The sequence below is a fragment of the Trichomycterus rosablanca genome, chromosome 7 (genome assembly GCF_030014385.1).
Source record: "Trichomycterus rosablanca isolate fTriRos1 chromosome 7, fTriRos1.hap1, whole genome shotgun sequence".
Lineage (NCBI taxonomy): Eukaryota > Metazoa > Chordata > Actinopteri > Siluriformes > Trichomycteridae > Trichomycterus > Trichomycterus rosablanca.
Genome location: NC_085994.1, coordinates 41,632,881 through 41,644,917, shown reverse-complemented (window position 1 = coordinate 41,644,917; position 12,037 = coordinate 41,632,881). Strand labels below are relative to the sequence as shown.

Here is a 12,037-nt window from a genome sequence, read left to right as displayed (position 1 = left end):
TGGGTGCTGCACAGTGGTGTTGGCCCTGCAGATCTGGGTTTGATCCAGTCTGTGGGGACTGGATTTGCTCTCTTACATGCCTGATGGGTCTCAGATTGTACTAATGTTTTTATTGCTCTGTTTATCATTATTTATCATTCTCAGCCCTGCAGTGACACTGACATGGTGCTGGTGTGTTAGTGTGTGTCGTGCTGGTATGAGTGGATCAGACACAGCAGTGCTGCTAAAGTTTTTAAACACCTCACTGTCACTGCTGAGAATAGTCCACCAACCAAAAACACCCAGCCGACAGCGCCCCGTGAGCAGCGTCCTGTGACCACTGATGAAGGTCTAGAAGATGAGCGACTCAAACAGCAGCAATAGATGAGCGATCGTCTCTGACTTTACATCTACAAGGTGGACCGACTAGGTAGGCGTGTCTAATAGAGTGGACAGTGAGTGGACACGGTGTTTAAAAACTCCAGCAGCGCTGCTGTGTCTGATCCACTCGTACCAGCACCATGTCAGTGTCACTGCAGTGCTGAGAATCATCCACCACCTAAATAATACCTGCTCTGTGGGGGTCCTGTGGGGGTCCTGACCATTGAAGAACAGCATGAAAGGGGGTAACAAAGCATGCAGAGAAACAGATGGACTACAGTCAGTAATTGTAGAAATACAAAGTGCTTCTATATGGTAAGTGGAGCTGATAAAATGGACAGTGAGTGTAGAAACAAGGAGGTGGTTTTAATGTTATGGTTGATCGGTGTATATATATATATAAATTAAGGTAACTCGCTGGACTTAACGCGTCTCAGGAGCTTCTTTACTGGTCTGGGCGTCTCGTACGCTCACTCAGTGGTGATCATCTTCTGACGCATTGGTCCTCAGAACCTTTAAACAACCGCCCTAATTGGCCCTAAATGTTCTTCATTTCCTGGAGCTTACTCGGTACGCTTAACTGGGCTGAGGAAAAAGTAAACACCCCCCCTCCCAAAACAAACCACACCTAATAGCTGCTTGCACCACAATAACTGCAGCTAAACATCTTCTGTAATTATCGATGTAATTACGTCACTGTGGAGGAATCTGAGCTTCACTCTCGCTCACACGAGACGGTTTCAGGTCTTCAGGTCAGGATTCGACTGAGGAGCCAACACTGGGGGCCCCAGCAGCCGAAGAGCGATTTAGGACAGACAGATAGAAAACACAGAAATAAAATAGTATTTCACTTAGGTTTTAAATGCGCTGGTGTTTACTATAGGTACGAAGGCGTGACCGAATGTGGTGCGTCACGTTTAAGTGTAATTATCATAAATGTTCAGATTATAGAACCATAATATCAGGAACGCAGCACAAACGTAAACACGGGCTGGCAGATTTCGCAGAATTCCGCCCACGTCGACAAGAGCTTTTAATGAGCGGTAAATACGAGCGGCGCTTTGATCTGTAGGAATAACGGAGCAGGCGTGGCTGGTACATGTAAAAGAACCCGAGGTTCTACTACCGAAATTCCTTACTAGAGGCCAAACTTCCACTACTGTGGCGGCTCTTGTTAAAGATATTCGGTGACTGATGCTGAAAGGAAAGGCGTGGCTCACAGTCGAAGTTCCAGTTCATCTCAAAGCATGTAATGATACAGAGACCTGACTACTGCATTCCAAAATCATGAACATTAATATAGAGATGTTCCATTTCTGTGGCTACTGTTATCTGGTAGTGCTTTGGGCTGTCAATCGAAGGGTTGTGGGTTCAAATCCTGGCTCTGCCACCCAGCCAGTGTCTGTCGGGCCCTTGAGCGAGGCCCTCAAATCTGTCTGCTCTTGGGGCACTGGACAACGGCTGACCCCAGCTCGAAGCTCCAATTCATCCCAAAGCATGTAATTAAATAGAGACTTTCAAAATCATGAACATTAATATAGAGATATATCTGTGCATATCTGTGGCTACTGTTATCTGGTAGTGCTTTGTGCTATCTATCAAAGGGTTGTGGGTTCAAATCCTGACTCTGCCACCCAGTCAGTGTCTGTCGGGCCCTTGAGCGAGGCCCTTAAATCTGTCTGCTCCAGGTTTACGGTACGATGGCTGACCCCTGCGCTTCAAACAACCCCAGCTTCCAAACGAGCTGGGATACACAAAAAAATAATCCATCATACTGTACACTTGGACAGCAAGGCCTGGCTTACAGTCGAGGTTCTGATTCATCTCAAAGAATGCTATAGAACTGATTTCATGGACCTGTTAGTGTGTGGCGGAGGCAGCTAAACTCATTAATTAGGGTGGAACCGATGTCCACACACTTTTGGCCACACAGCGATCAAACCTGCCGCCCTAACAGCCGAAACTTCGAAAGGAAACGACAGCTTTGATGTTAAAGTAGGAAATTAAAACGTTTTTTTTTTATTCTTGATTGAATCGGATGGAACTTGGTGCCAGAGGACGTCCGGACCGCGGACCGAACCTAAATCCTGACCTGTACGTATAAATCCTGACCTGTACGAAATATAAAGGTGGACACGTTTAATTTTTGATAAATAAAACATTTATTTATTAGTATAAGTTACATAAATAGATCAGATCACATATAAGGAGACGTTCGTATCTAAAACAATTGTTTTATATAAATATTAACTTTATAAAACTGGTGTACCAGGGGGACAGTCAAGTAATCGTGGTGAAATTGGTGAAATTACGAGGTCACCTGACCAGCAAAATGTTTCATAATAAAAACATCACAGTGTAAATAACACAATAAATAATGGCTTTAATTTCTCGTTAAACGTGCGACACTTTCTTGGCGCAGTTCAGATCCTTTCTGTGGATCTCGTGCCATATGACGTAGATCTGGTGCGGGAGGAACTTGTGGACGAGGATGAGCTCGCGGTAGTGACAGGGGTCGAACGAGTCCAGTTTATCGGAGGGGATGTCCAGACCGTCCGCCCACACCCCCATGTGGGACATGGGCTGGAGCCCGGCCTTCTTCAGACACATGCCCATGTAGACGTCGTCGATGGGCATCAGGGTGATGGACCTGACCATGTCGCGGATGGTCCTGGCGGTGAAGCTAGAGTACAGGTAGCCGCCGCCGCTGCAGTACGGTGGGTACAGGTCGCCCGGCTCGATCTGGACCGGGATGTAGTACTTACTGGTGTTCTCTCGGATGGGCGTGCTGTCGTCCAGCATGTGGCCGACGAACAGGTGCCGGCTGCCGTCTCTGTCCGAGAGGAGCCGCAGGTACTCCACCATGTTGTCCGTGTTGGCGAAGACGTCGTCGTCGCCGTTGAACAGGAAGCTGGCGGTCGGGCACCATCGCTCCAGCCAGTCCAGGAACAGGACCTGCTTCAGGGTCAGGTTGTAGAAGGTGTCGGTGAAGTCCCACTGCAGGATGTCCTGATACTTCTGGTTCTCCAGCTCCAGCAGGGTGTTCAACCGTTTCTTCTCGAACCCGTGCCCGGTGGTGCCCGTCAGAAACACGGTGCGGACGTGCATGCCGTTCTGAAGCCTCTCCGACGCCCAGGTCTTTCGCAGGACCTCGCGGCGCTCGTAGTTACTCGGGGCGCTCTTGACGGCCAGCAGGAAGAGCGGGGCGCCGGGTTTCTGGAGGTGGCACTTCTCCGGAGCGTTCAGCAGCATGGGGAAGTCGCGGCAGTGCCGGTACAGCAGGACGTCCTGGATGTTCTGAGGAAACGTATCGAATCCTTCCACGCTGTAAGCCGACACGTTGGGTTCACAGGGCGGCGGGGGCGGCGCCGTGGGTTCGGCCTCTCCCAGCGGTTTGGGCGCTGGAGTCACGGATTTCAAAATGACGATTAAAAACAACATGTTGATGATCAGAGCGACGGTCTCCAGTACTCGCCTTCTAACCCTTGTTCCTTACACAAAAATACACAAAAAATATTAATTATTATTATTATTATTATTATTATTATTATTTATTTTTTATTATTATTATTTATTTTTTATTTAATATTATTACTATTATTATTGGTGGTGTTATTTTTATTATTATTATTATCATTATTATTATTATTTATTATTATTATTGTTATTATTTTTTTATTTTTTTTTATTATTATTATATTTTTTTATTATGATTATTACTAGTATTATTATTATTATTATTGTTATTATTATCATTATTATTATTTTTTATTTTTTATTATTATTATCATTATTATTATTTTTATTTATTTTTTATTATTATTATTATTACTGTTTATTATTACTATTATTATCAGTATTATTGCTGTTTTTATCATTAGTTATTATTATTATTATTTATTATTACTATTATTATCAGTATTATTACTATTAATATCATTATTATTGCTGTTTTTATTATTAGTTATTATTATTATTATTTATTACTACTATTAATTGAGTAAAGGGCAGGAAAAAAAGACCCTGATAAATACACCTGGTCTGGGAATTTAACCCAAGACCTTCTTGCTACCCACTGCACCACTGTACCACTGTACCACCCTTCTAAATTCCACATATTTAATTAAATGATTTATTATGAATTGATTTGAGTGTAAATAAGTGACGTTTCAGCCGCTGATCAGTGTAACAGAGTAAAATAATGAAGATTTACTCACTGTAAACCACGCTGAGAGATTCCACCTTCATCTGAGGCCACCTGAGAGAACGAGAGAGGGGACGCGATCAGAAAACCATTCCTCAACCTGAACACAGATCACTGACCCCACACACCACCCTCCCTCCCTCCCTCCCTCAGGCTCACCTGATGTGCTCCAGGGGCTTCCACACGGTGAGGGACTGCAGCATGGTCATGGTCCCTCTCCTGACAGAGCTCTGAGTGAAGAGTGGACGTGAGAGGATTCGCTCCAGGTTTTTTCTCTCTCAGTTTCATATGAAGCCTCGTTATTGTGGGTGTTGCTTAATAAGAATGTATTTTAATTACAGAGTAATTAAACTGTTTCTGCTCTCGCCCCTCCCTACACGAGAACCAAAACTCCTCAAAAAACAACAGACGGCTCTCTCCAAAGCTTTATATAGTTATTACAAATAAATAAATCAATTCTATTATTATTAGTTATTTATTGTAACTTATAGTCGTTATTATTATCTTTACTCTTTCCATTATTTTATTTTTTATTATAATTCTTGTTGTTGCTATTGTCATTATTCTTATTATGAATTATTACTATTATTATTATTATTATTATTATTACTATTTATTATTATTTATTTTATTATTATTTAATTGATATTTTCAACTATCATTGTATAATGGTTATTATTATTTATTGTTAATTATAATGTATTAATATTATTATTATTATTGTAATTCATTTTATTAATAATTATTATTTTTGTTGTTTATAATTATTAAAAAGTATTATTTATATATTACTGTTGTTATTACTATTATTAATTATTTGTTGTTATTTATTTTGCTATTAATTATTATTATTATTATTATTATTATTATTATTATATTGTCCTTTTTTAATGTTTCCTATGTTCCCAAGCCCAGATACATTAAGGAGGGTGGCATCAGGAAGAACATCCAGCGTCCAAACTGTGGCCGAGTCCGAGTCTGGTATGAGGACCGGATGGGCTGTGGCGACGCCTAAATACAGAAGCAGCCGAGAGAAGAACAAACAAGGGTCAAAGAAAAACGCAGGGTGGCACCTTGTCAAGACTGGCATTGCCACATTGTGACTTCATCGAACTTCCCAGAATAGAGCAATTTCACGTGAACACCCGTCTGAACCTTAGTATCGCCTGTCTGAACCTCAGTTCTTGGCCAGAGGCTGAACATGTCAGTAACGAGTCTAAACACCTGAGAACATCAACACCACAACTATTCAAACAGAAACAAATCAAACAAACAAATTTAGCATTGCACACCATGCACACATGCCTACATTATACATATAAACAGGCTTGTGTGTAAGGTGTGCAATGCTAAAGGATAAAAGTGCCAGTATAAGAGGTGTCGTATGTAATGTGGGTTACACCTGATAAAATACAACTTGTTTAGGAGCAATATGACAATTAGTTTAAAAGCTATTGAAGTTATTAATAACAAATCTGTTTTTATTATGTAATAAAGTATAAGAGGTGTAGTATGTAATGTGGGTTACACTTGATATAGATATAATACAACTTGTTTTGGAGCATTATGACGAATACTTTAAAAGCTATTGAAATATTTCATAAAAATCTTACATACTGTGTAAAACTATGTAATAAAGGGTGACAGTGTCAGTATAGCAGGTGTAGTTTGTCTTCTGGTTTACATTTGATGAAGTACAACTTGTTGTTGAGCACTCTGAAGAATTGGTTAGAAGGTTTTTTATTATTAAATTTGATCAGCTTAATAAGGCAGATATTACGTTGCCAGTATAAGAGGTGATGTTTGTCATGTTGGTTCCACTCGATTAACAACTTATAATTTAGAACGTTTGTTCAAAAGCCACTGAAACGATTTCATTTCACAAAACCTCACAACAATAAACTAATAACATGTAGTCTGAGAGGTGTAAATATTGTGTAAAGCCTGTTTATTTATTCTATCATAATTAGAAGCGATGAGCTGTTAAAAAGCTATTAAAAGAAATAAAAAGTGTTAGTGCTCGGACCCCTAGGGTTAGGGTTAGGGTTAGGGTTATGATCTCTATCTGCTGCTGTTTGTCTTGATGGCCAACAATGAGCAGTTACACAGATGAGCCTTTTCTGACGCATCTTTTAAAAGCTATTGAAGAAAGAAATCCTAATATGAGAATTTACATTATTATTGATCGATTGATTGATTGATTGCTTTATTGATCCCCAAAGGGAAATGGCCGTGCAATGGCAGCAATTCACAAACGTCACAAACACATCAGTCTAGGTATACAGAAACAGACTAAAGGTAATTTGACTTAAACATTATGCACTTCATTCATTTAATTACTTTTAATTATTTACCATTAAAAGAAGGCACATTAATCCATTATTGCATTTTTGCAGCATTCATCATCAGTCGGATGGAGCATCAATTATTATTGCTTGTCTGAAGCTGCAGGTCAGTAATAATGACGCTGTCGCCCTCTAGTGGACACCAGTACACATTACATTTAGACGCTATTGATCTAGTAAATACCTTTTGTATAAACTTCTTATTTATATATGCTTATAAATTATACAGATTTTATGTATAGCTAGATTAGGATGTAAAGGTTACATAAATACACAGTTTATTGATAAACAACCAAGAAAATAAATCTGGACATTCCAGTAATAAGACGATTCCAAACATAACTTTAAATACTTTAAATACTGACGTTGTTAAATACTGTATAATGAAAAGTAATCTTCCTAACTATTAAATTCAGGTATTCCAGCCACACCCATTACTTACAGGTGAATAGAATCATTATCTGTAACAGGGTGGTGAGAATGAACAGAGACTCACCACCAGGTTAATACTGATCAATATATTGAAGCTTAGTGGTACTAATATCTCACACCAACAGTGTAAAATCAATTTATATACAAAAAAAAGAGCAAAAACAAGAAATTTCCACGTTCTTGAGTCGAAACAAAGTTCTAGAACTTCTAGAAGCAGCAAGCAATTAAAAGACTGAACGAGAACGAGTCAGATGAGCCGATTCAGTTGGCGAATCAAATAAAACAAAAGAATAAACTAACCGAAGCTGTGATGATACAGCGTTAGATGGAACTGCGACCGGGATCAGTACAATGGCTGCGTGTTTCACCAAAGCCTAACGCGTCTCCTGTAACTACTAACAAAAATGAACTCACTGAACCGACTCTGTGTATCACTTAGACAGAACGATTGAAGTATAAACAACAGCGCGGATCTCAGCACCTTTATAAAGAGAAAACTTTATAAACCGCGACACAGAGCGTCCACGTTACCGAACTGAGCTCTTTATAACTCCGGATTCAGCTGAGGTGAATCAGTGCTGATGAGTTCTACAGCTCCCGGGATTTGTAGTTCTAATAGAACTACCGGCCGGCGTCCTGCGCGCCCTCTGCTGGTGATGTGCGGTATTACAGAGGGATTCGTTACAGATATCGAATATGTTCTACACATTCTGCACCTGTTTGGGGACTATTAATGGTTCAATGAACTTCCCACTTACAGATGATGGATTTTTAAGGTGTTTGTAAGGTTAAAGGTTCCTGAGAACTTTAGAAACCTCTTTCAGCCTCACCGTGATTGATATTAGATGAGTGAAACAATTAAAACGAAATTCACTCACACACTCAGTTCCCACCTCACATTTATTTATTTGGTCATTTATTTATCAGTGGTAAGATACTGGACCTGTAATCAGAAGGCTGTCAATATTGGTCCCTGAGCAAGGCCCTTAACCCTCAATTGCTCAAATTATATTCAGTCATAATGGATAAATGCCGCAAATGTACAGTGTAAATAGACAGTATGTACAGTATATCAACAACAATAATTTAAATAAAATGTGCATTAGTTTCCACTAGAGGGCGCAGCAGGACCTTTAATACCGACCGTCACCGTCCGACAGTGTCGCATCTCTGATTATTTTATAATCCTGCTGTTCATTCAAACTGCAAAAATCAAAATAAAAACCTTTTAACAAAGTCTAAAATCTCACCCGACTCTTAAGATGGTGTAAATTTGTGTTTATGATTCAGTATAATGTTTATTATTCAGTATGTGGTGTTTATTATTCAGTATGAGGTGTTTATTATTCAGTATGTGGTTTTTATTATTCAGTATGAGGTGTTTATGATTCAGTTCAGGTGTTTATTGTTCAGTATGAGGTGTTTATTGTTCAGTATGAGGTGTTTATTATTCAGTATGAGGTGTTTATTATTCAGTATGAGGTTTTTATTATTCAGTATGAGGTGTTTATGATTCAGTTCAGGTGTTTATTGTTCAGTATGAGGTGTTTATTATTCAGTATGAGGTGTTTATTATTCAGTATGAGGTGTTTATTATTCAGTGTGAGGTGTTTATTATTCAGTATGAGGTGTTTATTATTCAGTATGAGGTGTTTATTATTCAGTATGAGGTGTTTATTGTTCAGTATGAGGTATTTGTTATTCAGTATGTGGTGTTTATTATTCAGTGTGAGGTGTTTATTGTTCAGTATGAGGTGTTTATTATTCAGTATGAGCTGTTTATTATTCCCTGTGAGGTGGTTATTATTCAGTATGAAGTGTTTATTATTCAGTATGAGCTGTTTATCATTCAGTATGAGGTGTTTATTATTCAGTATAAGGTGTTTATTATTCAGTATGAGCTGTTTATGATTCAATATGAGGTGTTAATTATTCATTATGAGGTGTTTATTGTTAAGTGTGAGGTGTTTATTGTTCAGTGTGAGGTGTTTATTATTCAGTATGAGGTGTTTATTATTTAGTATGAGCTGTTTATTATTCAGTGTGAGGTGGTTATTATTTAGTATGAGGTGTTTATTATTCAGTATGAGGTGTTTATTATTCAGTGTGATGTGTTTATTATTCAGTGTGATGTGTTTATTATTCAGTATGAGGTGTTTATTATTCAGTGTGATGTGTTTATTATTCAGTGTGATGTGTTTATTATTCAGTGTGAGGTGGTTATTGTTAAGTGTGAGGTGTTTATTGTTCAGTGTGAGGTGTTTATTATTCAGTATGAGGTGTTAATTATTCAGTATGAAGTGCTTATTATTCAGTATGAGGTGTTAATTATTCAGTGTGAGGTGTTTATTATTCAGTATGATGTTTATTATTCGGTATGAAGTGTTTATTATTCAGTATGAGGTATTTATTGTTCAGTGTGAGTGTTTATTGTTCAGTGTGAGGTGTTTATTATTCAGTATGAGGTGTTAATTATTCAGTATGATGTTTATTATTCAGTATGAAGTGTTTATTATTCAGTATGAGGTGTTAATTATTCAGTATGATGTTTATTATTCAGTATGAGGTGTTTATTATTCAGTATGAGGTGTTTATTATTCAGTGTGAGGTGTATGAGGTGTTTATTATTCAGTGAAATAAACACCACACTGAACAATAAACACCTCATACTTAATAATTAACACCTCATACTGAATAATAAACACTTCATACTGAATAATAAACACCTCATACTGAATAAAAATACAATTTTACAACCTCTTAAGAGTCTGGGTGAGATTTCACACCTAATGAACAAAATCTAACCATTTTAGACTTAACTAAAAGGTTTTTATTTTTATTTTTGCAGCTCAAAGCAGGCTGCATGGAGAGCGAGGTGCCTCCCAATGGAGGTTGGATGCAGAGGATTTGCGGCCCGTTCCTTGGTCAGAGCCTTAAGTGTTAGGATTCGCCCAGCTCTTACCTTTTTACTTTCGTTTTTCCCCGTTTTGGCGTTTTGTTTTCATCCGCGTTTATTTATTCCCCGTTAGTCCGGTCGGGTTTTTGTTCTTGTTAGTGTTTGCGTTGGTTTTTCCTGTTTGGCTCCCTTCTCCCCCTAGCGGCTTGGAGCGGTACTGTTCCCGGAGTTCGCTGCGGAAGCCAGCCAATAGATCGCTGGAGGGCGGACTCTACTCACCTGTGCCTCGTTTACCACCTCATCAACCACTGCATATAAACGCCGGCTTTTCCTCTGCTCTTCGCCAGATTGTCTGCTTGCCACCGCGGTACCGTGACGTCTGACTCCTGAACTACACATTACTCTGTGAGTTTAGTACCTTGTTGCTATTCAAGCCTTTAAACCTTGTTGTTTTTTCCTCTGCTGTCTGCAGCCCAGCGATCCCCACACCACCTGGCTTCCCGGCTTACCTATCGTCTCCTGGATTTGGCTCCTTCGCTCCTTGTGTCCTGGTTCCACTCCTACCTGCCTCTTCGTGTTCCTCCAGACCCTGGACTGCTTGGGACACCTTCCTGCACACCCGGATGAACACCACGGCTCCCCCTGTTCACCTCTCAGACACCCTGCGCCTTCTACCATCAGTACCGCCCCAGCCGCTTCCCCAGTGTTCTCCGTTGTTTGGTTCATTTAGTATTATCTTTCGTTTTGTTAATTCCAATAAAAGCCCCATTACCTACTTGTGGTTCTGACCTTTTTGTGCATCTATTGTTTGGGTTCCCCTCTGCTACGGGTTCACCTGAAACCCCCCCCATAACAGTACAATCTGGCCACTATGGAACCCTCAGATGCACAAACAGGTGAGGACCTTACAGTGGGAATGATCCTGAGCCGCCACAATCAGATGTTAGAGACACTCAACCAGCGGCTCGCGGACCTGACCCAACAGGTTGCCCGTCTAAACCCTCCCAATCCAGTTCCTTCCATTGACCCTCAGGCCCTCATGGGACCGTCCGCGGCTTCGACGGACCCCGCGATCCCTGAGGTCCCGTTGGAGACACCTATCCCTAATCCTGAGCCTTTTCATGGGGACCTGGATAGGTGCTGAGGCTTCCTGTTCCAGTGCCAGTCCATTTTCCGTCAGCGCCCCACCACATTCGCTACTGATGCCAGTAAGGTGGCTTTTATTATAGGTCACCTAAGGGGCAGAGCCCTCTCCTGGGCAGAGGCGGTTCAGTCGCAGGTGGACCCTCGGGCAGGGTCGTTCTCTGACTTCCTTGCCCGATTCAAAACTGTGTTTGACCACCCGGATCATTCGGGGAGCGCATCCGCTCGTCTGTTTTCCCTGCGTCAGGGTTCCCGGTCCGTAGCTGAATACTCGATTGAGTTTTGGACCTTGGCTGCCGACTCTGGGTGGAACGAGGAGGCTCTTCGGGAGGCTTTCCAGAGGGGCCTCATCGATCCCCTGAGGGACGAGTTGGCGGTAAGGGAGGATAGTCCTGACCTTCACTCCCTGGTCGCTCTGGCGATCCGCGTGGACAACCGCCTCCGTGGCCGGCGCCGTGAAAAGACGACCAGACCCGGTCCTGTGTCTCATTTACCCCTTGTTCTGCCCAGTCCCCTGGAGCCCCCTGGTGGCTCTGTTTGTACCCCTTCATCCCTTACACCACAGCCTGAACCCATGCAGTTGGGGCGTGCCCGGCTAGCCCCCGAGGAGCGGGCTCAGCGCTTCAGGACCGGGCAATGTCTTTATTGCGGTCAGGC

General features: G+C 41.1%; 2 protein-coding genes across 2 annotated transcripts; one reads left to right on the top strand and one right to left on the bottom strand.

The window, feature by feature from the left end:
• Nucleotides 1-2,517: 2,517 nt before the first annotated feature.
• Nucleotides 2,518-5,109, bottom strand: LOC134318542 (N-acetyllactosaminide beta-1,3-N-acetylglucosaminyltransferase 3-like). Its single transcript, XM_062999535.1, has 3 exons — nt 4,724-5,109; nt 4,578-4,618; nt 2,518-3,851 (listed from the first exon to the last, which is right to left on the bottom strand). Exons 1-3 carry the CDS (start codon nt 4,771-4,773, stop codon nt 2,755-2,757), a joined length of 1,188 nt encoding a protein of 395 aa, XP_062855605.1. The 5' UTR covers nt 4,774-5,109; the 3' UTR covers nt 2,518-2,754.
• Nucleotides 5,110-7,025: 1,916 nt separating this feature from the next.
• LOC134317513 (dynein heavy chain) lies at nt 7,026-9,722 on the top strand. Its single transcript, XM_062998212.1, is given in 4 exon segments — nt 7,026-7,054; nt 8,632-8,735; nt 8,738-8,860; nt 8,863-9,722. Coding segments are annotated over 4 exon segments (1,116 nt in total).
• The last annotated feature ends 2,315 nt before the right edge of the window (nt 9,723-12,037 follow it).

Bases quoted from the DNA above. Each gene is read 5' to 3' on its own strand.
- LOC134318542 (XM_062999535.1), bottom strand. From the start codon at position 4,773: ATGACCATGCTGCAGTCCCTCACCGTGTGGAAGCCCCTGGAGCACATC. The intron at 4,619-4,723 runs GTGAGCCTGAGG...TCGTTCTCTCAG, and splicing joins AAGCCCCTGGAGCACATCAG to GTGGCCTCAGATGAAGGTGG. The intron at 3,852-4,577 runs GTGAGTAAATCT...TTTTTGTGTAAG, and splicing joins ATCTCTCAGCGTGGTTTACA to GAACAAGGGTTAGAAGGCGA.